This window comes from Plectropomus leopardus, chromosome 15 (assembly GCF_008729295.1).
Source record: "Plectropomus leopardus isolate mb chromosome 15, YSFRI_Pleo_2.0, whole genome shotgun sequence".
Taxonomy (NCBI): Eukaryota; Metazoa; Chordata; class Actinopteri; order Perciformes; family Serranidae; genus Plectropomus; species Plectropomus leopardus.
The window spans coordinates 25,263,099-25,291,085 of NC_056477.1; the positions used below are offsets into that span (position 1 = coordinate 25,263,099).

Below are 27,987 nucleotides of genomic sequence, written 5' to 3' on the forward strand. Positions count from 1 at the left end.
CTGCTGTGGAGGTGTCAGCAACAAAATATATATTTTTAGCCACTCAAACAATTCAATGTGTAAGTGTATGCTATATTTATAGTATTATTGCTGTTTTACCTTACCATTAGATACTTATTTTTAAAAGGAAATAAAGCCTTTACATCGTTCAAAGCCAGACTCCAGTGAGAAAAACAGTGATCACATCAATGAACAGCACAGCAGATTGCTTGACGTCCACATAGGTACTCCCACCTGTTTCTCCAAACTGTGGGTGCGCTGACTGAATACCTCATACACTGACTATGGTACCTGATGCAACACCACTTGAAAAATCTCAAACCATTTATTTTAATCTTAACGTGTTCCACTTACTCGCTTTCCCCACCATCAACCATCTGTTATCACATGCTTTTAGGTCACATGATGACAAAGCAAAGACTCAGTGCCAACTAAGCAAACTCCACTTGATGATTAAGATTGCTGGTGAATATGAACCTCGACTTAAGATTATTGTGTTGTTCTAACATCTAAACTCAGCTTCTTTTCAAGTTACCACCCACGCATTTCGCATTTCCAACTGTCTCCATTTTTAAACAGATCCACACCCACTACAAGAAACTTCCATGTTTTTATCTTTTTTTCTCACAGCTACTCTCTTTAGTGGATCTCCATGACAGCAGCAGGCATTACTGCAAGAAACAATCTGAGCTGCAACTGCAAAGACAGAGATTTGAGAGCCATCTGGCTTCATCTAACCTCATCCTGAGATTCTTCGTTGAGGCACAGCATGCTTTTGGTCATGTAGTTATTCGGGATGTAGAGGCCGCGGGTCAGTGAGCTCTGGTCTTCAGAAGAGTCCTGTTCCATGTCCAGCTCCTGACAGGAAGCACAGGAAGATGCAGAATCCTGGGTGCAATCCTTGGATTCACATTCATGGCACCCTTCAATCTTTGTGTCTCCGCTGCATAATGTCTCGGCTGTATCCTCATCTGATCGTGACATTTGGTTGTCCAAAACTGAGTTCCCGCAATCCTCAGAGCTACTGTGTGGGTAAGACTCGCAGGACTTGCCTCGGTTGAGTCTCTGAAGTCTGTTACTCCACACAGACGTGCAGTTCAAGTGTTCGTCTGCTCCGATCTCAGTCAGGTCCGATATAGGTACGCTGATATCACCGTGAGTTTGAGGGGAAAGACAGGGGGGGTTGTTGGAGTCTGGGACGGAGCAGGATCGGTTCAGAGCTCCCCTCACTCTGTTCAGCCTCTGCTGGGCTCTCCTCCTCACTGGAGAGCTGTTGTGGGACCTGCAGTCCAACTCGTCTGCCAAGATCATGCCGTCTCCTTCACCGCTGTCCATATCCTCCGCCCAGAGAGAGGAGTCCCAGCCCCCGCACACCTGCACATTAAATGAACAAAGAAATAATCCCAATTAAAGGCCCTACACTCTATAATGAAACGTGCAAAATCTATACACAAGCTACAACAACTTCCTATTTTGTGTCAAATAATGTGTTACCATGGCAATGCCATTCAATAAAAATTCAAAATATTTACTAGAAGGTATCAACAAGGTCTAAAACATGTCATTTCCTGTTGCCAGTAGTTGGCGCTATGACTATGAAAAAATAATGGCATGTACATGTTTTCAGGGTGGGACTCAACATCTACAAGTGAGTTACAAATCACTTCCTGGAAAAGAAATTTGATGCCCAGCCACAGTCACACAGTGTCACTAAATCTCAAGTTTTTAACAACCTTTAATGTCAAAGGTATTTGGCTGTCACACAAAAAAAAATTGAAGTCATTCAGATGAAATTTCTAGAAGGAGTTTGTTGAAGCATGACTCCTGTAAATGTGTTCTGAGTTTGTCACATCACAGAAAGATGAAAGATTAAACATCTGACCATATTTGAATGACCAAAAACAGCGGAGGCCACGCCCAATCACAGGACCATGCTTACGATGCTTCTCATTTTTATACTGCTGCATTGTCAGGGGCGGGGTTATGTTGAGTATAGCTCTAGTGCATCATCGAGCAACGGTTTTAGGCCCGCCTAAAAAAATCTTAAAACAGGAAAATGGTGAAAAAACAGTCCAACCGTTTAACTCCACAATTCAGTACTATATGGTAAAGGATCTTTGTAACATGTCTTCAACAATCAGTTTCCATAATCTATAATGTGTTTTGAAACAAATCTTTGAATTCACTTTACCCGGACTTTAAATTCAAAACAGCTGACTTCCTGTTGGGTTTAGGGTAAGGTTCCAAGAGACTTTTTTTGTATGTCTTCGCATGTCTTACATACACACACACACATATATGCATATATATATAGACACATTTATTGCAATTTGTGGGACATTTCTTGCTAAACTGCTTACTGCCTTTTCCCCCATGTTTTCTGAAGAAATCAAAGCAATCTGCTTAGGTTTCAAAGGGTTAAACAGCTTGTAAAAGGCATCTGAATGCAGCATAAGAAAACTGATGTCAAACCAGATTTCAAAGGGTTAAATCCTATTATCACACTGGCATCCACTACTATGACATCTAATATTAAGAGGCTTCTTTGCTCTTAATTTGTACATTTTTCACAGCTTTAAAATGCAAACATAACAAGTGTAAGTCTGAAGCTATAAACAAATGTTTACAGCCTCAGACTGTCGCGTACCTGCTGCCTGGACAGACCATTAGCTTTAACAGAAGTGTCAACACACAGGTCTTTGGCATTATCTTCCGAGCTAAGTCTTTTAAGCAGACATCTGGGTTTGGGATGCTGCCATCTTGCCTCCCAAGAGCCTTCCTGTCCATCTGTGGGTACACAAAGAGAGCAATTAGTACCAGGAGAGACAACAGCAGACACCAAACAGTGATGTGTCAATTGAGGGGAAAAAATGACCTTGGAAGGTTGATACTGATTCAATTGAGAGCACTCGTCGCCCAACAGAAGACAGTTTCCGGCACACAGCTGCACAGGAGGTGTGAGAAAGCCTGGCTTCAGCCACAGACAGGATGTCCTGAGGGACAACAAAACTTAGAGGTTTCCGATTTTCAAGAAATAATGATTATGCTCTACCTATAAAGAAACTGGTCTTGTCTTGAGAAGAAAAAGAGGAAAAACATTTGTATAGGATGCATATTGTGTGCAAAGTTGTCCGTTAAGTGTCTTATAACTTGGAATGAGTGATTCTGATTGTACATTTGAAAAGCTGTTTTCGTCACTCGTTTTATTATATATTATTGTACTGCATTATAGAGGTTCCCTAGATTATTCACCTATTTTTTGTCAAAAATGTTCCAGTGCATTACTTCATTGTTCTGTATTATGTTATTATGGTATAGTATTGCAATGTTCTATTGAAAGAATAATACACTTGCACGATGTCTACAGTAAAGGTAGTTGGCTTTATTTTTTTTTCATTTGGGTTTTTTTAGTGGATATGTTTTTGTTTTTTTTTATTTTATTGAATTGTCCAGCTTTAGAGGGGCGGCACGGTGGCTTTGTGGTTAGCACTGTTGCCTCACAGCGAGAGGGTCTCTGATTCAAATCCCAGTTGGGGTTCGGTCCAGTGGGTGCGGAGTTTGCATGTTCTCCCCGTATCTGCGTGGGTTCTCTCCGGGGTCTCCAGCTTCCTCATGCAGACATGCAGCTCAGGTTAATTGGTGACTCTAAATTGCCTTAGTGGTTGTTTGTCTATATGTGTCAGCCCTGCGATGGTCTGGCGAACTGTCCAGGGTGTACCCCGCCTTGGCTCCAGCCCCCCCCACGACCCTTACGAGGACAAGCGGTTACAGAAAATGACTGACTGACTGTTCAGCTTTAGACTTTTAAAAGTGTATGGTGGGCATAACATGCGTGAGCACTCTAAGAAATATGTAACATACTTATCAAGTGTACATCTGAGATAAATTATGTATAAGATTATGAGCCAAACCATAATAATACGAATATTATTATGATTATTATTATTATCATTAGTAGTAGTAATAGTAATAGTAGTAGTGGTAGCAGTAGTAGTAATGGTGGTGGTGGTGGTAGTAGTAGTAGTAGTCAGGTCACCATTAAAAAGTTTAGCAAAAATTTTACTTTTATTTTGTGTTTTTGTCTGACTGGGACTGATGCCTGTAGTACATTTACACTGTGTGCTTTGCACTGACACAACACTGCCACTTGGTGCTGCTCAGGAGCACTGACTCACTGTATGCAGTGTCAATTATTGTAGTTCATCTAATGGTCATGAGAGAAAAATAGAACTAAATTAATGCTACAGTCATAATCACTGTAAACATGCTGTACTGCACGGGGATATATTCTATGATCTTGTTGTGTGAGGACATTATCAGGGCTGCCCAAACACTGACTCATGCTGCTGTGCAATCATTATCCATCTCCTCCAGTCAGGATCACTCTGTAGCTTTATGCTTGTGTTTTTATGGGTATCGTATATATATCTTATGTAAAAGCAGTTGAGAATGAATTGAACCTGCAATAATCACTAATACTAACTGATCACATTAAAATGTTCTTAATTTTCTAATCCCTACTTTTTGATTTTACTTCAACATTTCTATTTTTTTAATCACTGAATATAAAGCAAATCACACAATCCCACTAATTTGGCATATGTATTTAAAATAAAACTAATTCAGCAAATTACTGAGCGCTTCCAATGCCTTTATTAAGACACTTTACCTCTTTTTAAATCTGGATGCCATGACAACGTATTTGCTCTAGTGAGATCTGTAAACATTCCACCATTTTCACACCTTTCTATGAATCATTCTAGCAATAAAGACGAGTCAGCAGAGTGTTTATACCTGCAGGAGCGGTCTGTCCTCAGGCTTCTCCTCCTGCATCTGCTCCAACAGCCTCTGGATCTCTTCTCCCAGCTCCGCCTCCAGCTCTGGCTCGATGACAAAGTTCAGTGCAGCAGAGAGCGTGGAGCCCAGAGAGTAAACATGGCCCTGAAGCCGGGGATAAAAGAGGAGAAAACACTATCATCATCATCAGGAGCCAGCTGCAGCTGTGAATTTACAGTAAGTCCAGAAATCTGAATCTGTGAATGACTACAGCAAAGGTTAAGAAAACACAGGATCTTCTTACCATTCTGGGCAGTAATTGTAATGCATTGTAGATATTTATGACAGGGCTTTTGTTTTGCTTTGCTACCCTGACAGTGGGTATTATGGTCAGCTGGACGACAGCAGCAGATTTGAACCAGGTGCTTCTGAGTTCACATCAGACGTAATGATCCCTCCCAACAACTGAAGTGGACTGCACCCGTATTTATGTGGTAAACACATGCAAGGCGGATCCCAGTGTGGGTCACCAAAATAGTCACGTAAATACTCAGCTGAAGGTCTTAACTCTTGTTTTGCTTACGCTATTACTTTGGCAGTGAGTAATATCCCCCTCTGGAAAAACACACTTTAGAAAAACAAGAGAGAAGTGAAGGAGAAGGGGTTCATTTTTGTTAGACATTTTGTGTATTTTGACAGACAGCAAAACTAGAATTTATTTTGAAATTCGGTTATGTAAGTCTAGTGTAAATTTATTCATGTTATGTGAGAACAGTGACAGCAGTCAATGGGAGTGTGTGAGCTTCACATTTTATGCTGCATTTTTTTCCACAGAGGAAGCCAATAGCTTTGGAATCCAGTCGAATCAGAGGCAGCAAAAAGACTTATAGGGCAGCAGACACAGATGTTAAAGGATGTTTCTAAAGATGGATGTAAAGGTTACAGAGGTCAGTTCAGTTAAACTGAAAGAGCATAAGCAATGTATTTGGACATTCATAAACCTGCAAAAGTCATTGAGAATAATGCATACTTCAACAATAAGGACAGAATGGAAGCATAAAGCAGTAAAGACGATATATATACACAGACGCATCATGTATGAAGCTGCAGGTATATTCTGACATATGATCCATATCTATACACTGCCCACTAATGAAGTTCAAGTTCAACCCCCTAAAAAACGTGGGCAAATTAGTTTGATTTCTTTCAATAACATGAGAGAAGGCAATGAGGAACTTAAGAAGACATGGTCCCGAAAAACCGCAAAAAAATAGCAATGAAGTTACAAGAAAATCACCTAAAAATAAGCCAAAATAGGCAAAAAAAAGAGAGAAAAAGACATAAAAGAAAGTGCTGAAAATAAAAAGTATATATATGTGTGTGTGTATGTATATGTGTCTGTATATATATATATATATATATGTATGTGTGTGTGTGTGTGTACATACTGTATATGTATGCATGTAGATAGTTAACTGGATATTTTTCCCTATTATTTTGATATTTTCTGATAATTCTACCATCCTTTTAATTTTTTTTGTGATAATTTTCTTGTCCTCTTTTACTCATTTCTTGTAATCTGTGGGACATTTTTTGCCACGTTGGTCATTGCCTTTTCTCCCCATTTTTTTTTAAAGAAATCAAACCAGTTTGCTAATGGTTAAAGTTGTCAAACAGCTTGTGAAAGTCGTGTGAATGCAGCATAAAAAATGTATGTCAATACAGGTTTGATGATTGTATGCATTGCATTGGCCCTTTTAAGGCACTGAGTCAGGTAAAAATGACTGGAATGATAACAGAAGGCAGAATCAACCTTTCAGTAACAAGATAGCAGCTGCAATCACTTTTTGGAAAGTTGAAAATTGCATTATACTTGTTACATTTGTCTTTTAAGGGTATTTAAACAGTTAAAAGGGAATGGTGAGCTACAGTCTTTCAAATATATTCACTATAAATGAAATCCAGTGAGTATGAGGCAGAAACAACTTTTCAGTGACAAGTTAGCAGCTGCAATCACTTTTTGGCAAGTAAGAAACTGCACGTCATGCTTTGCATTGGCCCTTTAAAGGTAGTTGCACTGGTAATTGGGACTGAAGTGATTACAATTAGTCAAATAAAGCCCCCCAAAATTACATCTAGTCATTTTGAGGCAGAAACAACCTTTCAGTGGTGATATAGCAGCTGCAATCACTTTGGAGCAAGTTGAAAATTGCAGTGGCCCTTTAAAGGCATTTACACAGGTAAAAGTGACTGGAGTGATTACAATTAGTCAAATACAACCCCCAAGAATTAAATCGAGTCATTTTTAGGCAGAAACAACCTTCCAGTAATAAGATAGCAGCTGCAGTCACTTTGGCAAGTTGAAAATTGCATTTTATTTGTTACATTGGCCCTTTAAAGGTATTAACACAGGTAAGAAAGGACTGGGTGAGCTATAATCTGTCAAATATATCACTATGAATGGAAATCAAGCCATTTTGAGGCAGAATGTGTTGTATTGGCTCTTCAAAGGTATGTCAACAGGTAAAAGAAAATAAAAAGAACTGGAGTGGTTATAATCTCCGGCACAGAGCAGGTAATATAATGCAGACACATAAGGATAATAGCAGATATTACCTTTATTTCTAATTTATGCAAATGTAAACAAGATTTTAGACATATTAAACACATACAAACAACGGGAACCATTGTATTGTCCATAACTGCGTAAATGTCATGCCTGATGAAACTATAAATCGCAAACACGTGAAAATTGGGTCTCAAGAAATATTAAAGTTTCACAAAGACACACCTATGCTCTTACCACGGACATCAAGTTATGTGTATTTACATGCTACGACAGTTTGAGAGCAGCTGAAGACGTGAATACTGGGCGATACAGCTTCAGCGCACTGCTTTGAAAAAGATAGATACCTTTGGCAGGTTTGTTAAGAACTCCTGTTTTTTTCTCCTTTTTCTTCCTTTTATGTGAACCGCTCTCGTAGCTACGCTTCATGGTTTATCTCGACTAGTCTCTCTGTCCGTGTTGTGTTTACATGAATTGATTCTTAGCGCGCTGGAATCATTTCCGCATAAGCGCTGCGCAGCACGGTGATGCGCATCATGGAATAGTCCATGTAGTGCCAACTGAAGGGGGGTGGTACTTGGATATTCTCTGACATTAAACTTGTACATTAAAGGGAAAAGATACAGGAAAGTCAGGAGGAAGTTGGATGAATGAATCAAGCACATGGCTTTCACCAAGGACACCTGGATTTGTGTCCTTTGTGAGCTGACATTGGCTTATTATTTTGAGACTAAGTAACTTATTATTGTCAGTTTTTAGAAAGTATAAAGCTGCTGAATGTACACTGTGTACACAAACTGGGCCAACTACAGGACTTTCACTGTTGTTTTAATAAAGCGTCCAAACAAGGCAACCCAATTAAGATTCAAAGTTCCAAAATATACGTGCCATTACCTGGCTGCCATCAGCTGGACATCCTTCCTTGACACACTAGAATAGCAACTTTGAAATATGATGTTAACACAAATGGGCCAATTCAGCTATGCAAGGTATCTTCAGACAACGGTTCACATGATATCCTACAAATTTGTGCTAAAGAGCTACTCTGCAAAATTTTATGTGTACAGTGTGCATTTAGTAGCTTTATACGTCCTAAAAACTGATAGTAACAAGTCAGCTAAGTCTAAAAAATATTAAGCCAACAATAAGCAGGTTTCCATTAACCCTTAAATTGCACAAATTGAAATTGCAAATATAAAATACGCCTAATGGAAACGCATCAATTTTAAAAAAAAAGAGTCGCTCCATTATCATTCGCATAACACGGCTAGGTCACCTTTAATTGGAAATAATCAGCAGTGGTTGCAACTGAAATAAACCTGCTAATGTTTTGAACATCCATTGCCATGCTTCTTCGAATGTTATTGAGGAGAAGTGCGTAACATCACTCAGTGGAAACACATTCATCTCGCAATTGTGTACTATAGAAATTCCAAAATATCGTTTAAATTTTGTGCAAATCTGTGACAGAAATCCATCCAATGACTTACATAGGACACAACCCCGTCTCCTTGGTGAACGTCCTGTGTTTGACCCATTTATCCATCACAACTTCCTCCCTGCATGAAGCTGCTTTTACACAAAGATTGCGCTTAAGTCCCTTCTTCACACTGCCTTGCATTTTTACACCAGAACCAAACAACTGCGGCATAATTCTACTCCAGTGTGCAATTATACACTACATCACGGCATCCCACAATCAAAAGAGATGTGATGAACGTGACATGCAATAAGGACAGCGTCAGTCTCTAATGTAACATATGTGTCTGCAGTGCTTTCAAAACGATCACAATGGCATAACAACCATTTACCTTCTCTGTTACATGGCAGCTGATTTCCCGCACCTCATAGTTTCCCTAGATGTGGACATTATCAACTGATGTTCCTCTTTGAATTAGCCGCTAATTGCTGAAAGCCAACATAAAATGTAATCGAAACATCCCACCTCCCCAGCCATGGTCATGTGTTTTCGCCTTTACATTTTACACAGACCTTGTTTTGACACTGCTACTACATCCGTTTCCGGCTCAGAGGCGAAACCACTCCGTTCCCCTTTTCCGCAGTAGAACTTTTTTTACAGAACAGTGAGGCAGCATAACAGCGTGATTTTCCCACTTGAAGAGATAGTATAAATGCAGCTTAAATCACCTGACCTTTGGGCAGTACAGTTCTGACTTTTAATTGATCACTTTAATCTGAAAGAAAATCCAAGGGTTTTTTTTCTTTTAAATTTATAACTTTAATCTCGGGAATTCTGAGTTCTTTCTTGGAATATAACCCCTTTATATATATATATATATATATATATATATATATTATATATATATATATATATATATATATCTCCACTACTTCACCCAACTCTCTGCCAATTTGACTTGACTTTTTTTCTCGTAAATCCATCACCTAAGAAAATATCCAGCCTTTTTATTTTTGCATTGGCCACTTTAATCTCAGAAATGATGAGCCTTTTCTCCAAATATCCTCTCTACCCCAACTCCGTATTTATTTATTTATGTTTTACCTACAAGAAGGTGGAAGAGAATACTGTCACAAGCATAAACCATGCATGTTAGAGTTGTGCTTCCTCCCTATTTCACATTGTCAGATAGAGGTGACAGAGGTGAGCTTGTAGCTGAATGATTGCTGGTTTATGTGGGGGGATTTTAGGTGAGGAAAGACTGTCTCCTCCCTCAGCAAACATCACCAAGGTGCCCGTGAGTGCGCTGTGTACTGAGAAACTCCCAGGGGTTTACTGTGTGCAACTGTGACCAGAATAAAATCTTGAAGAAGATTTGGCATCTCTCACCTCGAACGTGCTGCCCGTGTTGTCGAATTCAGGAGGCACAAAGGAACCTTCCGGATCATCTGCAAGGATGAAAGCGTACCAATTAACTGCACCATTAAGCACGTCTGAAAAGCATGCAGCATCTCTGTCACAGAGAGGGAACAAACGGTGCAGCTGTTGTTTGATGTGAACACTGTGATGTATAGCCATGTCACTTCTGTACTGTAACCTACTTGCTAAGCCTCCGCTGTAATGAGATGCAAATCACAGTCCAGTGAGCGAGTGCAGCCGTTTCCCTTCATTTGCTTAATTCATGTGTCAGAGATAATCCCTGACAAACAAGACAGGAGCTATCTGCAGATCAGAAGATGAAGCAGCCGCCGAGGAGCAGTGTGGCATCCTCCTTCTCCTCCACCACCTCCTCTTCCTCCTAAATCAGACTTCTATTCTGTCCCTTTATACTCCCATAACTTACTGCGTGGAAGTGTGGGGAAAAACATGTAAAACAAACACAAATCCTATCTCCAAGAGCCATAAGAGCTATAAATAAAACCACTTATAGAGAACCAACAAACCCACTCCTTATCAAATTAAAAGCACTCAAACTCAAAGACCCACCCCCCCTCTACATCAACGGTGAATGCGTGGAGAGGGTCCACACATTCAGGTTCCTGGGAGTCCAGATCTCCGACGACCTCTCCTGGACCGACAACACCACAGCGGTCATCAAGAAGGCTCAGCAGCGACTACACTTCCTGAGAATCCTCAGGAAGAACAACCTGGACAGGAAGCTGCTGCTGGCGTTCTACCGCTCGTCCATCGAGAGCCTGCTGACTTACTGCATCTCCACCTGGCACGGGAGCTGCACTGAGGCAGACAGGGAGAGGCTACGGAGGACAGTCAGAACAGCCCAGAAGATCATTGGCTGCCCTCTCCCCTCCCTGGAGGACATATACACCACCCGGTGCCTCAGCAGAGCACATAACATGATCAAGGACAGCTCACACCCTGGCGCTCAGCTGTTTGACCTGTTGCCCTCAGGCAGGCGCTACAGGTGCATCAAGGCAAGGACAAACAGACTGAGAAACAGTTTCTTTCCGAGAGCCATCACCACCGTGAACTCTCACAAATAACCACCCCGGACATCACAACAGACAATAGACAATGCACATCACATCTCTACCTCAATCCACCCGGTGCACACCCTAATTATCTACCTATGTGCAATATATTTCCTGTGCAATATATTTCTATCTGTGCAATATACTTCACATACTGTGCAATATGTCGTGCAATACACCGAGTCGCTCTACTTATATTTATTATTTAACTTATACCTCCACACCCATGTACATAGCTGTGTATAAGTCTATTTTTATTTTTATTTCTATTTTTTTTTTATTCTTATTCCTATTGCTATTTTTTTTATACCTATTTTGTACTTAATTCTGTAAAAGCTTTTGTACTTTTGCACTGAAGGAATGGAGAAGCTCTCCAATCTCGTTATACACTGTATAATGACAATAAAGAGCATTCTGATTCTGATTCTGATTCTGATTTCAAAACGGTTCAAATCATGTACAGAGCTAAAAAATCAGCTACTACCAAGGCGTGGGTGTCCCGACAGTGTGATTTTAAATACCGTCAAAAACATGGCCCCTTACCTTTCTATTAACTTCATACTGGAGAGGCTGTATTGAGGATGTTTTGAACACACTGTATGTGTGAGCAGTGTGTGTTCACATTGGCAGCATTTGTTGTTGCGGCGCTAATGTATTTCCACAATTAAAAGCACATGCTTTCTAAATGCTTCACAATAAAATGCCTTGTGTCAACAACTGAGGGAATTCTGTCAACAGAAACATTGTCAGAGGGCTTTTATTTTGAAAGAGGAAAGGTTGAGTAAAAGATACTTTGTACTTCCTCATCTCTGTGAACAATAAAGATATTGAAACTGTACTAAAAAGTGACACAGAGTTAATATAATTATCAAAAGACCATTTTGACCACAAGCGTGATGCAGAAAAAAATCAGTGAGACTCAGTGGATGTCTTAGTTTCTGTAAATGAAAATAAGGAAAATGAGAGTAAGAATATGACCTTATGCTGACATGCGCCCAAACCTACTACCACCTAACAGTATTCAAAATATGTTTTTAAAATGGAAGAACATTTAGATGATTTGAGAGGAATTTGTATGTTTAAGAAAGAGTAAGTAAGGAGCAATGCTAAATGTCATCATTACAGTCAAAGGTGTTCGTTTATGGAACAGCTGTAGTGTCAAATATGAAAACATAGAACATTTAACAAATTTAAAAACACTTTTTAAAAAAACATATTGAAGCGATATGAGACAGTAGAGCAGAGGGGGGAAGTGGCATGGTAAGACAGGGTACAACATAAGTAGGCCGCTTTTGACTGTGACTTTGTTTTGTTTGTCACAAGCGAGGCGAAACTAGAGTAGAGTTAGGATCAAATTTAAACAGGAGGACAAATAATGCAGGATGCTAAATGTCAACAAACACAATAAAAAAATAAAAGGAAATGAAATAATAAAAAATAAAGAAAATAGGTTCAATTAATAAAAATAAATATAGACATGAAATGCTTCTGTTGTTTACTGAATATGTCCAATGGGCATTCTGGTGTTTTTTTTCTTATTTCTATATTTTATTTTTACTCTCCCATTTTATTTGGCATGATCGAAATAAAGATCAAAACTAACGAACAAACAAACTCCTCCTCCTCCAATTGCTCAGACTGGCTATAAGCAGGACACAGTGAGACATGAAAAACACCCACACAGACATGCTCTCCCTTCACTGGAGGTAGGACAAGAGAAGGAGAGATGCACATGGAGACAGAAAGAGAGAGAGAGATTGTATGCACAGTTGGAGGGGAAGAAGGAGAGAAGGAGAGAGGGGAGTAAAGTGGGTCATGACAGATCTGGGTTTGTCTGCTGGAGTTATGATATCCCCTCCCAGCTGGAGTGAGGCTGATCTCCATTTCTCTTTTCCTCTCCTCTCCTCTCCTCTCCTCTCCTCTCCTCTCCTCTCCTCGTTCACCTTTTTTAATCTCCTATCCTTCCTTTTTTATTTCCTTCCTATTCACCTCATTGCCTCTTTCCTTATTATTTTCCCATCCATTTTTCCCTCTCTTCATCACCCTTTCCTCACATTTCTCTCTCCCCTCTTACTTTCCTCCCTATTCCCTTTGTTTTTTCTCTCCCAGTTTTCTATCTGTTCTTACCCTCTCCCCTCTTTTCCCTACTTTAAATTACCTTGCCCTCCCATTGATCCTGTTTCTTCCTTAACTCTTTTCCTTAACCGTTCTTCTCTCCTCTGCACCCCACCTTTCTCTTACACTCCTTTATTCTTTCCTTTCCCTTCTTACACTCTCCCATTTCCCTATCTTTCCTTTCCTCTCATCTGTATTTTAACTTCTTTTCCTAATTATTCTTTTGCATCTCTTCTCATTTTCACTGTTCCCTTACTTATCTCACCTCCTCGTTCCTTTTTCTATCCCTCTACTTTTCCTTCCTTTTCAATTCCTCTCCTCTCTCCTCACCTTTTTCTTACTCACCTCTCTCCTTCCAATTCTATTTCCTTTCCTCTTCTCTCCTCACCTCTTTCATTTCCTCCCCTCCTCAGCTTTTTTCATCTCCTCTTGCTTTATCTATTTTCTTTCCATTCCTCTCCACTCTTCTGTCCTCCCCTCCTTGTTCCATCTCCTCCCCTCCCCTGTCCTGTCCTCTCAAAGAGGTCGACAGTTCAAACAAACGATAAAAGGAAAGGGACAAACAGGAATACAAAAAGAAGACAAGATATCTGAACCTTTTGTAGTCTGGGGGAATTGTAACACGGTGAAATAGGCATTGAAAAATAGAAGAAAAAAAAAGGACAGCCGTTGTGAGTGACGCAGTTGCCTCGGGGGTGATGGTGAGAGCTCGGTGAGTCATGAGTGCCTACAGCGTTTTAGCACAACAGGTAGTGCAAGATGATTCTACACACTCTCCACATGGGCTGATCAGATTTCACACTGAGCACAGACAGCCCAGTTTGATCAGAAATGGAGCAGCTTGCGATGCTTAACCTTGGCAGCTTTTCTTGGTCATCGTCGTACGAAAACCATCAGAGGACATTTTGTTACTCTGTCTGGCTGCTGACGCCGGCGCCGCCACGGCACCCACAGTCACGAACAACCACCTCCCTGCCATTACTGCAGTAATTAATTAGCTGAAACGAACACTATTGATGAGTCGTTGTGGCAACAGCGATTCTCACTGAGAATCATAACCGCGGCGCTCAAGGTCACTCTATTGTACAGGCGTACAGGGGGGAGCCTGTTTGTGTGCAAGCGGAGTGTGAGTCAGCTTGAAATTTCATCACAATCACACAAAGCGCTCAATTAAAAGGAATGAATGTGAGACGGTGCAGCAAGTAAAGCGGATTGTGTTTTGATTAACGATGTAGATGCACTGTGTTCAGAGCGAACACAAGAAGGGTAATGTCGGCGCCGCGGCTTCTTTTTCTATCCACAGGATGAATCACAGCCGAAGGACTCAACACAATCCAATAAAGCATGACAACAAATGAGGCTGCGAAGGATTTTAGCTGACAGAGTCATCAAAACAACTCTTCAAAGTTTCTGTGTTGAAGACTGGAGATTTGAGCGAAGATAAAAAAATGAACACAACACTTGGTGGTGTGTGTGTGTGTGTGTGTGTGTGCAGGTTGACTGCTGACAGACGAACCAAGCTGTTACCACAACATCAATCGCCCCCGGCAACTCTAACTACTGCCTCACCAATCAATGCTTATCAGTTTTTTTGGTGATTGGCACCACAGCATGGGATGAATGCTGGCCACAAGTGTTGAGATAGAAAAGGAATGAGAAAGAAAAATGGAGAATTACCAGAGAGAAAGAAAAACAAGACAGAAGACGGAGAAAGAGAAGCGGTGAGGAATGATAGGATGTTTTTCATTGGATGTCACGGAAAGAACTGTGAGGGAGAAGGATGTTGTCCGTACAAATCAGAGCAGACCTCTGCAAAGTCGGACAGTGAGACGCTAATGTATTTTCAAGGAGGAATTTGCAAACCGAGACTTGTACAGATCAGGGCAACAAATCACTGAGGGGAAAAAGGGCCCTCTCTCTGAGCCAAACAGTGCTGAAACCACACTTAATGTCACATTTAATCCTTTGAAACCTGTATGAACATCAGTTTTCTTGTGGTGCATTCCGACGCCTTGACAAGTATGTAAACCTTCAAACTCCTGCTTTGATCCTGCTTTATTCTCTGCTTTTTTCTGATTTCTGATTTTAAAAAGATGGGAAAATATGATTGAACAACTAAGCAAGAAATCTCCACAAAATTGCAACAAGTAGGTAAATTTTGGGGAATAAAATTAAAGTGTCCAAAAATATATATGTAATAAATACATGTATAATTATAATAATTATATATTTAAAATGATTTTACAGGATTATTATCATTTTTAAAGTACTTTCCTTCCATCTCCTTGTTTGTTTGTTTTTGCTTCTTCTTTATTTTCTCCTTTTTTCCCAGTTAATTTTCTAGTGCTTTGCTATAATGGCTACTTGCTACTTGCCAATTTTTCTGTAATTTCGTCTTAAGTTGCTCACTGATTTCTTCCCTTGTTTTGAAAAGAAATCAAGCCAATTTGCTCAGGTTTCAAAGGGTTAAACTCTGCAATTCAGTTCTAATTTCTAAACATTCAGATTACGATTCAGGATTTGTGCTGGAAAATATGAAAAAAAAAACAAAAACTTGTTACTGGTCAACCTAAAGTCAAACCTAGACAGACTAAGATAAGACAAAACTCATGCAAAGGGTGCAAATCAAGAGGTAAACAATGTCCTGAAAATGGTGCTATTATTGTCCAAAAATAGAAATGACAGTGTGTGTCTGTGCTGTAGACTCACCACTGAGCTGCTCCATGAAACAAACATTCCCATGGGCGTTGAAGGCCAGCGTGTCCGGTGTGATACACAGGGTGTGGAAGAGGTGGGAGGGTCGGATGCTCTGCAACGCCAGGACACACTCTGCACACACTGCCCACACCTCCTCTTCAGACAGACAGCTGTCCCGCAAAGACAGGATGTCTGCCAGAGACACATTCTCCTGTGGACAAACACATTAAAGAATGTCCTGGTAGGTCGAGTCAAATTTACTTATAAAGCACATTTCATACAACAGGCATACACTTAATGTGCTTTATATAAAAAGCAAAAACTATAGGCAAAGATCATACATTAGCAAAACATTAGAAAGAACATGTTGCACTGTTAAAAAAGAGAAAAAGATTTAGGTTGCTTGAATTTCTTAAACCTGATCTGTGTTTCCCACAAAATTACAGTGCTTTGGTCAGCTGTGGCTCAGAGATAGCACGAATCGTCCAATAATCAGAAGATCAGTGGTTCGATTCCAGCTCCTTTGGTCAACATGTCGAAGCATCCTTAGGCAAGATACTGAAACCCAAATTGCTCCTGATGCTGCGCCATCTGTGTGTCTCTGTGTGTCATTATATAAACTGAGTAGCAGCAGTCTCGGCCACCTGTGTGTGTGTGTTTGTGTGTGTGTGAATTGATGAATGTGACATGTGGTGTAAAGGCGCTTTGAGTGGTTGGAAGATTTAAAAAGCGCTAAACAAATGAAGTCCACTTATATTTTATGTGTGGAGCTAGCCGACAATACGTGGTGGGGGCAAGGTCAACAGCAAACCATCATTTTTTTGTATTTAAAAGCATCTCTGTCCCTTCATATCATTCTGTGTCCCCTCGCTAAATTCTTAGGTTTTTGCAGGTCTGTGAATGCAGCAGTTTGTGACTGATGGGCTGGAAAATCGATCCATCAATCTGTTCAGCTGTATCCATCTGCTCCTCTCATCCACTGATCTGATCCGATCAGTTGTGAGTGAATGCCAACATTTCAATCCAGCAGAGCGAATGGTTAAGTTTAACTTTCAATGCTCCTGACGCTCTGCTGCTCCATCTGTTGCTTGGAGTACGCTCTGAGCTCTGAGAGTGTGGTGCAATTAATAACCAAGAGGTATATATATTCCAATAGTGCTGCTAATGAACGGTCCTGCTCCAAAAGTAGAAAATCTATTCTTGACGCCGGATAAATGGATGGGTTAGAAATCGAACTATCAGTGCTCTGGTACAATCTAGGGTTAATATTAATGAGAAACTCTTATTAGTCCAATTCAGCCCTTTAATATAACCTGGCTCATAACATTCGGGCCACGGCTGGCTCACACAACACTTGCCAGTGCCGTATCTTAGTCACGAGTGCCAAAAATGGCCCAGATTAGGCTAAAAAGTGTTCGCTATCTGGGTACCTTATAACGACATAGAAACTAGAAACTTCCAAGTCAAGTTGAGCAACCCACTTTATTACAGTGACTCAGCTCCTTCAGAAAGGGCTTTTAACATGGTGGGGACTCTCTGCAGAGCACATCATACATTTTAATGCCCAGCAGTAGAGACCAGAATCCAGAGCATTCACGTTTTCCTTCCACACGATGAGCACCTAAACGCACCACCACACAAGATTTGTCTAAACAGTCCCTGCTCTCCAGTCAGCCGACTCATGTGGAACCAATTTATTAAAATGTAAATATGGAGTGTGCAAAGTTAAAGTTTGGCGTTAAGGCTCTGACCTCATCACTCTCTGCATCACCGAGGGGCGCTGGAGGAAGATAAAGCTTTACCTAAGGGCCTGGAGATTCTACAGGTGGATGCTGGGTGAAAATGGGTGCTACGTAGCACAGTGATGATGCAGTCCTACAGCAGTTTATATAGAGTGCCTTCTTGCAAAGATAAAGATAGGGAGATAATACAACCAAATGTGATTGTTTTTGGCCAATCCAGTTATTTAAAGTTGCCCTGTGGAGATTTTACATCCAGGATTATTTAAAGTGATCAGACAAACAAATTTAATGTATTTCCTTGCAAAATATTAGCATGCACATGTTTAAGTTTTTTTTTTTTTTTCAATCCAGCATTGTTTAAATCCGGGTTAACTAGAAAGCAGTCTTCTTCTTTTCTGCATTTGAGGTGTATTTCTGTTTATTGTGGCACATTACTGTCATCTGTAGCTCACTGGAATACCAAAATGTATCTATGTCATGCTACTAGATATTAAAAACAAAAACTCCACAGGACACCTTTAAATAGCTGAGAAGTCAAATTGATGCAAAAACAGTTACCATAAAGCAGCAGTGATTCAAAACACTGCATCAGTGATTGCCTGCTACTGGCCATGTTGTTCTCTAGGGGCGTCTTAAATAACAACAAAAGATAACCTCAAATCTTTTTGCTCAGCAACTACTTTGAACTATATACACTCAGCTGACAGACCGCCCTCCCGCCCCCACCATTGCAAATGTCCCTGCTGTGGGATTAATAAAGGAATATCTGATTTTATCTTATCATACTGCTGCATATGTTCAGCGGTGCTGTTTAAGACTGCATTCCTGGAGAACTGCATCTCTCTCCGTGTAGCTGAGAAAGATAGAAGTTGCACATGTCCTTGAAAAAGAATCAGTTTTTCACTGCTCTTGAAACATTCTGTCCTCTATAGGGCGACTTTTCTTTTAGGTTTACAAAGAGGCAGTATGATGTCAGGTGTACTGTGGACTGCATTGAACAGTAAACAGAGATACTAAAGCTACCTCTGTGTAAACTGTGTTTCAGACTCTCTACAGGCTGATACACAGTAGTCTATCATCTCCCAGTGTATGTTGTCATATTCCTTATCCTGGCCATGTACTGCAGAACGCACAAGGTGTCACATGACTGCAGTAACCAGTCTAGTGCTCCCAGGCTCCAATATCAGACGTTTAATCGAGAACAGTTCTACAAAAAACAGAAAAGTCTTTCCTTTTTGTTTTTAAAAAAAGTAATTGTACTAAGAGTTAGTCTATGTCTAATTGGATTTTTAGTTTTTTAGTACATACATATTGTTTTAATTGCTCTAAGCCCGCTTTTCACTTACATAAATTAGAATTAGCATTTTAACCTTATCAGTAAATGCACCATCGATAGCATTATTGCTCGCATAACACGTCTATGTCACCTACTGGAAACAATGACGGCTAGTGCGGTGGCTGCAATAGAAATAAAGCTGCTAATGTTTTGAACATCCATCGCCATGCTTCTTGGAATGTTATCTAGAGAGGAGAGGCCGCATAGCATGATTCAACAGAAACGCAGTCTCCTCGCAAATGTGTTTTATCGACATTTTGAAAAAAAATTCAATTAAGTTTTGTGCAAATCTGCAATAGAAATTCACCTACAGTGACTACATCCATTGCTTTTTGCAATCTTTGATCTAATTCTCTGAATCACATCACCTGAAAAGTGCCCTAATTGTGTCACTAGCAGCAGAAAATCCTGCATTTGGTACACAAAGTACATGACATCCTGCGCACACAAACGCACACACACATGCGTTTTATGCCATTGAGTGACTCTGCACACCCACACTGACACACTACATCGTCTGTGATCCACTATCACCAAATGGCCCCATTTATCCTGGCAGACGCAGTGATCTCAGATATTCCACACGGCATCCGGCATAATGCTGCGGTCTCATCATTACGGGATCTTCTGTTCAGTTTGCAAGTGAACACAAAAGCTGGCCATAACTCAGACAGAGGGGTGGGAGAGGGCAGTGTGGGGCATCACAAAGCGACAACTGTCAAACACTATATCCAGCTCTTTTTTCTTCCATGACATTATTTATGCCACACCAGAGTATCTCAATGGGAACTTATTTTTACTCTAACTGTGAAAGTCTTAAAGCCTGGATTGTCTTTCAACAACTGAAAATGACTGTATTATCTCTGACCGGCTGAGGGAGAAGTGTCTTTCCGATTTGCACTATGACTCTTGGAGGTGCAGGAGAGTTGCAGCAGATTGCGAACAAAGCATATCGATGTGATGTAGTGGGGTAGAGCACAATTACAGGGCAGGAAAGTGCCACTTCAAGCAGCAGCAGCAGTAGCGGCCCCATAAATAGACAGTTTCCCCTGAGATCAGTGCAGAGGGAAGCTGGAAGTCTCTCTCACCCCCCTCAAGTTAAATATGCTGTCCTACATAAGTTTGCCTCTGAGCTCTGAGGTTCTGATGAGACTGGGTGAGCGCGCTGTGACAGAGAGGCACAGTGAAAGAAAGTGGCAGCAGTCAATATTTTAATGTTTGACTGAAGTTCCCTAACACTTTAAAAGTACATAATACTCTAGTACAATTTTGAAGTTTTCGCACTTCACTCGAGTATATCCATTTTATGCCACTGTACACTGTAAAAATCAACCATTTCTTTCAACTTCTGCAGGCTGCTGTAAAATTTAAAGTTGACTGAATTGGAATAGAAAAGTTGAGGTTATTTTGTTCAACTTGCCTTCTCCAATTCAGTCAGTTTAAAAATGTAACTTCTTAAGTTAAAACAAAAAAAAAAGTTTACTTTTACAGTGTCAGCTTTCACAGTATTGTACTTTTACTGCAGAACATTTATTGGACAGCTATAGTTCTTCTCGGATGAAAATTTTATTCATGGTTTGTTCGAGCTTTTAAAATACATGCTACAAAAATTACGAAATAGAGGTGTCTTGTCACATTTAAAGGGAAACTGTGTTCATATTCAAAACTTCACACACATTAATGCTTTGGTCCAAGACAGTTCAAAAAATTTAGTTAACATGAATGGCTATCCTAAATCAAAACACTACAGTACTAAAACTCATAACAAAGTATGGAGGTGCTCCATTGGAGTAAACTGACTGAATGAAGATGTTTTAGATCAGTGGTTCCCAACAGGTGGGTCGATGTCAAAAAGTGGGTTGCAAGTTCATTCTGAGTACCTCAACTATTTTATAACCCTCTTTTTTGGTATTATTTGGCCTATTGACATGCTGGGCCTTTAAAGTGTCGCTGGTCTTGAAGCGATATGTACTTTTTTGGTTGCAGCACTATTTAATCACAAATTTATAAATAATTGCACTTTATTCTTACATTGTGTTTTATTTCATTGTGTTCTAAGCCCACCTTCACATTTTGTGAAATAAAATGAAAAATGTGATAATTTATCTTATGTGTGGACCGTGAACTAATGACTAAAAAGAAATCTGGACCCCATGGCTGGACCAGTTGGAAACCACTGTTTTAAATGACTGTGTGAGCACCTAGGGGAATGTTTTGAGTGGGTGTATAATAAAACAGAGTGCGTTTGGTTATTTTAAAAAAAGAAAAAAAACATTCTGTATGCCCACAAAATCCCCTTCATTATTTTGTGGAGCAGCTCCAGACTTTATACCCTATGAGATCACAAGTTTGAGGCTTACTTCTCTGGTTTCTGGCTCTAAGAGAGAGTAGCTCATATTCAAATATGGACTGAATTTTCCTAGACCATGGATATAACATTTTGGAATTCTTGATTTTGGTGGTTGGTTGGTTTAGGTGTGGTGTTCCCCTTTAAGATGTTAATGAGCTGCTAGCAGTTTCACCATAGAGTGATTTACCCTCTCAACTTCTCCCAAAGTTTAAATAGCTGTAACAAGGCTAAAATATAATATTATCTAATATTAAGGGTGGGAATCACCAGAGGCCCAACAATATGATATTATTGTAATATTTAAGTCACAATATTGCAATTTAAAATGTTTTGCAATGTGCAAAGAATTATGATAACATATACTGTGATACATACAATGTATTATACATCACTTTTTTCAAATGCAAATTATGTCACCACAGAAAAAACTATTAATCTAATAAAATAAAGTTTTCATTCTGTTCATCTCACTTTAATCATTTTCACTGTAGCAAAATGCATCTAGTGGACTGACAAAAGACATTTGTTTTATTATTCTAGTAAGCTATGAAAGTTTAACTGGTATTTGCAATATTCATGATTTATACAATAAAAACAAATCAATACTTGGCATCCGTGTGGATACAATATTATTGCCATGCAAAATATTGCGATACTATGCTATATTGATTTTGTTTCCTCAAAGCTGTATTTAATATTTAATAAAAAAAGAGCAAAGACGAAGTCCAAAGTCCAAGGAATGAATACAAATGTATAATCTTTGTTTTTTTTCTTCTTTCCTACAAGCATAATCATCATTTATCTTGTGACCCCTAAACTACTTAACTGCATAGAAAATAGTTACAACAGTGCAAATTACTGTTACTGATCCTTTAAATACATTTTACTGCTAACACTTTTGTACTTTCCCTTGAGTATAATTTCAAATGAATGGCTTTTTTTCTAGATTATTGGTACTTTGACTTAAGTAAAGGATCTTCCGTCACTGGTCATGGGTAGAAATTAATAATTACCACTGACAGTGACAATCTTTGGGTGACACATACATATATAGAAGAATGCAGCATCAGTTTCATTGCCATTTGGTGCAGAACTTTGACATAAATTGACAAATTCAGAGTCTTGATGCAGCTGCAGGTGCAAATCCAATTAAATATGAACCTGATTTACCTTTTTTAAAAGGAAATAAATCATATTTATTATATCCTGTCTTACCTCATCTTCCAGCAGCGGAGGCAGATGCTCCAGATCATAATAACCGTCTCTGTCCTCAGTTTTCTCCAAGTATGTGACCGCTGCATCACTCCCAGAAGTCTCCATTGCAGCAACTTTGATTCCCTCAAGTAGTAAAGCGAATATCTGCCCAGACAACAATCGAGACAGATGGCATGCCTGAGCTCCCTGGGTGCACCGAGCACTTCTTGCTGCAGTCAGTCAGTCAGTCGGTCGATGGTCACTGCGGGACACTCGGGTCCAAAAACAACGGCGGAGAAAACGGGGGAAGCTTAGCAATGCGCCGGAGAGGAGCGTCCACAGCGAGCCGGGGGAGGAGGAGGAGGAGGTGGGGGGAGCTGGCCGGTGTCTGGGGCTGTCATGACTACTACACCTCCACACAAACAGGCGACACAGAGAAGGCGATCATGAGCTGCAGTTTAGTGAATCCTCCCCTCCGAGTGGAGGAGCCAGTGTTGGCAGAGCCGCTCACTGAGCTGCCCGCCTGCCTGCCTGCTACAGTTGGCTGCACGCCTCCGCTCACAGAGCCGCCTGAGTGACTCATATTCAACACTTTATTATCTCTTCTTATTCCTGGGATCTGGATTTGACTGGATTTTACGCTATTAATGCATGTGCTGTCACTTACATTATTCCACCACACCGTCTGTGTGTCTGTTTGCTAAAGGTCTGTGCTAACCCTGTAAATCCCGAACCATGAAATAATAACTAGAAAATTCATATTCTTTTTTAAATTGAAGAGTTATGGGCCCTTTTTAAAATATGTGAAAAAATATATATTTGGAAGAAAATGTTTATATGGAAATAATTTTGTATCATATTTTATAAGTCAGCCATTTGTGAAAAGTAATTACCTAAATATAAACAGAATAAATAATACAAGACACAAATGTATAGTTTTTACATTGCGATTGGATCACCTCTGGTTTTTGTCATTTTTTTCCAAAGCACAAACCTTTTTTAACCACCTTTTAAGTGCTTTGCGGTGGGCAAAAATGCCACATTTTTAATCTAATATGGGCTTCATTTTACCACAGAAAACATTATTAGGACAGCCATCCATCCTTCGAATGCCCAATGATTCTAGTTTGTGGCTGTAAAGTTTCATCATGTATTGATTATCCAAGAGGTCACAATAGGTCATTTAGTAAAATTAGGTCAAGTTTTTTTTTTTTTTTAAAAATGGTCTTGCTACAATAAAATGGCAACTATGGGGGCTTGCATGACCACACACAAATAAAACTGAGCTCATCAAGTTTGCAAGATTCTCAGCTTTCCAGTCATACCCAAATTACGCAGTTCTAACACTGTTAAGGTACCAAGGTGTGCAGAAATATTCAAATTCACCATATTTAGAATAAACAAAAATAACACATTTATACTGCATGCAAAAAACCTTAATGTTTATGCCAAAATCTAAATAAAGTGTCTGTAAAGGTGAGACCCATGAGTAAGCTACCTATAGAACCCATTTCATTCAGATTTATTGAGGTCAGAGGTCAAGGGACCCCTGTGAAATGGTCATGCCAGTTTCTTCAGTGCCAAAATTTAGCCCAAGTTTGGAGTGTTACTTATCTCCCTTTACTACAAGCTGCCATGAAATGATTGGTACAAATAGATGCCTTAGTTTGTGTAGTTTCATATGATGCCACTACATCCACGTTAGCTTAAAAAATGAGCCTCACATACGGTCTAGATCAGTCCTTCGGGTTTGTTATGAAATAATACCTGCAGGATCATATTTGATACATACGTTTTCCACACACAATTTTACTACATATTAAGCTACAAAATATTTTGAGTTCCTTCAATCCAGCGAATGTTCTTTTACAGTATCTTAATGTTCTTAATATAAGCAAAGATTTCCTTGCAAAAACTCAAGTCTGAGAGGGAGGCCATGTTTGTTGTTTTACCTGAAGGACCTATACTGTCTGCAGTGCACTTACGGTCCACCAGGGGGCAGGTGACATGTATCAGATTGTATACGGGTTTGTAGGTTGTAAAAAGGTTATAGATAGGTTTTTCAGTAAAGTATTGTAAATATGGACGGCATAGAGGTCACGGAAAGTAATGTATCAGATATAATACAAATGGTGTTATAGTGTTAAGTGTGGCTAAATTTAGCGTAGAATTACTTTACATTTTTTTGTAATTATTATGGTAAAGAAGTGACTGAACCAAACAGAACCAATAAAGGTTATAGTCATATAGTTTTCTGGACAATTCTAATAATTTTTTGATCTTACTGAAATTCCTTTTCAGGTCATTTTCTTGTCATCTTTTACTGCTTTCTTAAAGTTTTCAAAATAGTTTTTGTCAAGTTGCTCACTGTCTTTTTCCTTGTGTTTTCGAAAGAAACCAAACCAACTTTCTGAGGTTTCAAGGGTTGAAAGCCATCTCAAAGCAGCACAAGAAAACTGATGTCAATACAGATTTCAAGCATGTTGGACCTCGTCTATGCAAGCTATCAATCATAAATGCACTCCTGCTGTTTATAGACCAAATATTGACCAGATGGCTGATGGTGGTTATGCTTTATGTGTGTATAATCTTCTACACATGTTTTGCTTTTTTATCTAAATATTATTTGTGATACATCTTATGATGATCCTGATGTGGGCCACAAGCCAAAACACAGTCCGACAATAATTTGGTCTTCTCCTTGAATTATAATAATGATGATAACAATAACAATAATACATTTTATGAATAGGTGCCTTTTAGAGCACTCAAGGACACATTAAAAACACACTTAAAAACAAGCAGCAAAGCATCCATAGATCATTAAGTCAATCATTACAATACAGAAATAAGTTAATATAATAATTTGACAAATTATTATTAAAAAACTAGGTATAAAAGATGAATCAAGCTGTGTGTGTGTGTGTGTGTGTGTGTGTGTGTGTGTGTGTCAACGTACAGTCAGAGCAGATTTGAAGGTGCAAGGGTGTCAGTATTCCAAATGCTGGAAGTTGTGGCAGAAATCCCAAACCCTGCTTCCCCAAATGTTGATCTGCTGACATTTGCCCAGGCTTCTTCACTGATATTTTCCTATGCTTTGCAGACTCTCTCAGACTTCTTACATGCCAGACTTTAACCACAGCCCTCAGTCTCGATACATGGTGACCTACTTTGCAGGCTCGGAAAACAAATCCATCGCTGGAGAGCACAGAACCTCAACCCTGACAATGCCTGGTAGCATCCTGCCGATTTAATTTATTTTACTGGCGTGGTGTGAAGCACGTCAACTCTCTTGAGGAGTATGAGCTCCTCAGCCATGCAACCCTTTCTTGAGCTTCAATATTACTGGTGCAGTTACACTCTTGCACACTTGTTCTGGATCAATACTATTTGTACACACTCTGATCCATCTTAATTGCCCACTCTATTTTGAATATCATCTTGCGCTGTGTGCTCGTGATGATGGAAAGCCTGTCTGGGCGCCTGCTGAGCCCACGGTGGCGGGGAATGAGATTGCTATTACGCCTGCAGTGCCCTGTGGCTGCTGAGCAGTGATAGAGAGGCCGCTCTGGCCAGGCAGAGGGGAACCACTATTAGATTTGTTGACTGCTCAGTGCTCTGGCATGTTGAGATAATAGACGGAAATACTTTTACTTCAGCAGCCAGGCAATTAATGCGATCATACATATTCCAGCATATCTCCTCAATGACTTATTATTTGAGAACAAGGCATCCCATTTGATCCTTGTTGGCACTGTACAGTAGCCAGCTGAGAGATGCATTCAGAATGTGTTTCATCTTCAAAAGGATTATCTCCTAATGTGGAAATGCTGCACAGCTCCTCACCACTGAATCATTAACAGTGAGGAAGCACTTGGCGTAACACTGGAATCTGAACTTATCTGATCGTATTGTGATTACTCAGTTTTGTCTACTCTCATTTGTTAGAAAGAGACCAACTGTTTTTCTCAAATCTAATTTTAGCTTCTGTTCTTTCAGATTTAGCCACATCTTTTTGCTCCTTTCAGGGATATAACTCCAGGCAGATCCATTTAAAGTATAAGTAAAGGCTGAATTACAAATGGTTTTAATTATCTTTTGGGATTACTGCTTTTAAGAAATGTTGCACTTTACGCCGTACCTAATTCATGACATCACAACACAGAACTTTGAATTCATACCTCCATAAGTGGTCTGCCAAAGACTCCTTCAGCATCTTTATGAAATGCACCAGGCTTTTAAGAAACTTCAACATGAACCTATATGCAGCCAAACTTGACACTGAGAGCAACTGACGAAGTATTAAGAGCGAGAAAGTCTGTGTAGAGCGGGAAGGAAGTGTAGGAGGACTGGTCAAACAAAACCGGACTTTCACTCAGGAGACTTTCGATTTGTGAAGTCATTTTGTCCTAACATAAGGATACGTGATTAACACAGAGTCATTGTGCATTTATTTCATTACATTTTTTGAAACCCAACCAAGTAGTTTTGTCGCCTAAGCCTAACCACAACTGTTTCACAACATTACCTAAAATGTCACAATGTGCTGCAGCTGTGCATCACATATAAACACTAAAGGGTGGCCTGTAAGTTTATACTGGTAAAACCAGTATATTACCTATGCATTAGTATGGACTTAAAAATTTTTTAGAGTCACTTGGATATAGTCTCTAGTGATTGGTTAGGAAAAATCGAAGCCACTCCCTCACAGAAGCCGGTTAGAGTGGACCCAATGTCAGACTGAAGATGGAAACAGAGTGTAAAGAAGAGTTGACAGTTCTGTCTGCTATCAGGAAACATCAAAACCTTAGTGATTTGCCTGCTAGTATATGCCCCTCTGGCAAGGTTTTCTCTTTTTTACTGCTTACCTGTTGCACATGTTTACCTGCCATATCAAACAAGAAAACCTGTTTTTTTTACTCCAACTGCCATCTGTCAGTCAGGCTTTGGGGTGCAAACTTTCACAAACTCATTCAGTCAGAGTTTTGAGATATGAAAGCTGATGTAAGTAAGACATGATGCAGCAGAGACCTTACCTAGGTAGCCAAAATGCCTTGGACCAACAGCAGTCTGATTACTCGACTTATGCTTGACTTACATCCAAGTACAATAATCCAATTACAGCTGCCAAAACTGGCCCAAAGCTGGCACAAGTGCTACTAGCTGGAGCTGATTCTGAACTTGCCTGCACCTCCAAACTCCAGCCAAATCATGCAAAACACATGGATCAGAGCCGGCTCACATTTGGTCCGATGTTTCCCCAACACAGATGAATGTCACATATCACACACAGTATCTTCAT

The 27,987-nt window shown here is 39.8% G+C and overlaps 1 protein-coding gene across 1 annotated transcript in view; it reads right to left on the reverse strand.

The window, feature by feature from the left end:
* Positions 1-23,190, reverse strand: part of LOC121954765 (kinase non-catalytic C-lobe domain-containing protein 1) — a 54,826-nt gene extending 31,636 nt beyond the window's left edge. Inside the window, exons 1-7 of the mRNA XM_042502460.1 lie at positions 22,707-23,190; positions 16,076-16,274; positions 10,152-10,210; positions 4,795-4,941; positions 2,876-2,993; positions 2,648-2,787; positions 739-1,374 (exon numbers count right to left, since the gene is read on the reverse strand). Coding sequence (XP_042358394.1) covers positions 739-1,374; positions 2,648-2,787; positions 2,876-2,993; positions 4,795-4,941; positions 10,152-10,210; positions 16,076-16,274; positions 22,707-22,811 — 1,404 coding nt within the window. The 5' untranslated portion in view covers positions 22,812-23,190. The remainder of the gene's footprint in view (positions 1-738; positions 1,375-2,647; positions 2,788-2,875; positions 2,994-4,794; positions 4,942-10,151; positions 10,211-16,075; positions 16,275-22,706) is intronic.
* Between the last annotated feature and the right edge of the window lie 4,797 nt (positions 23,191-27,987).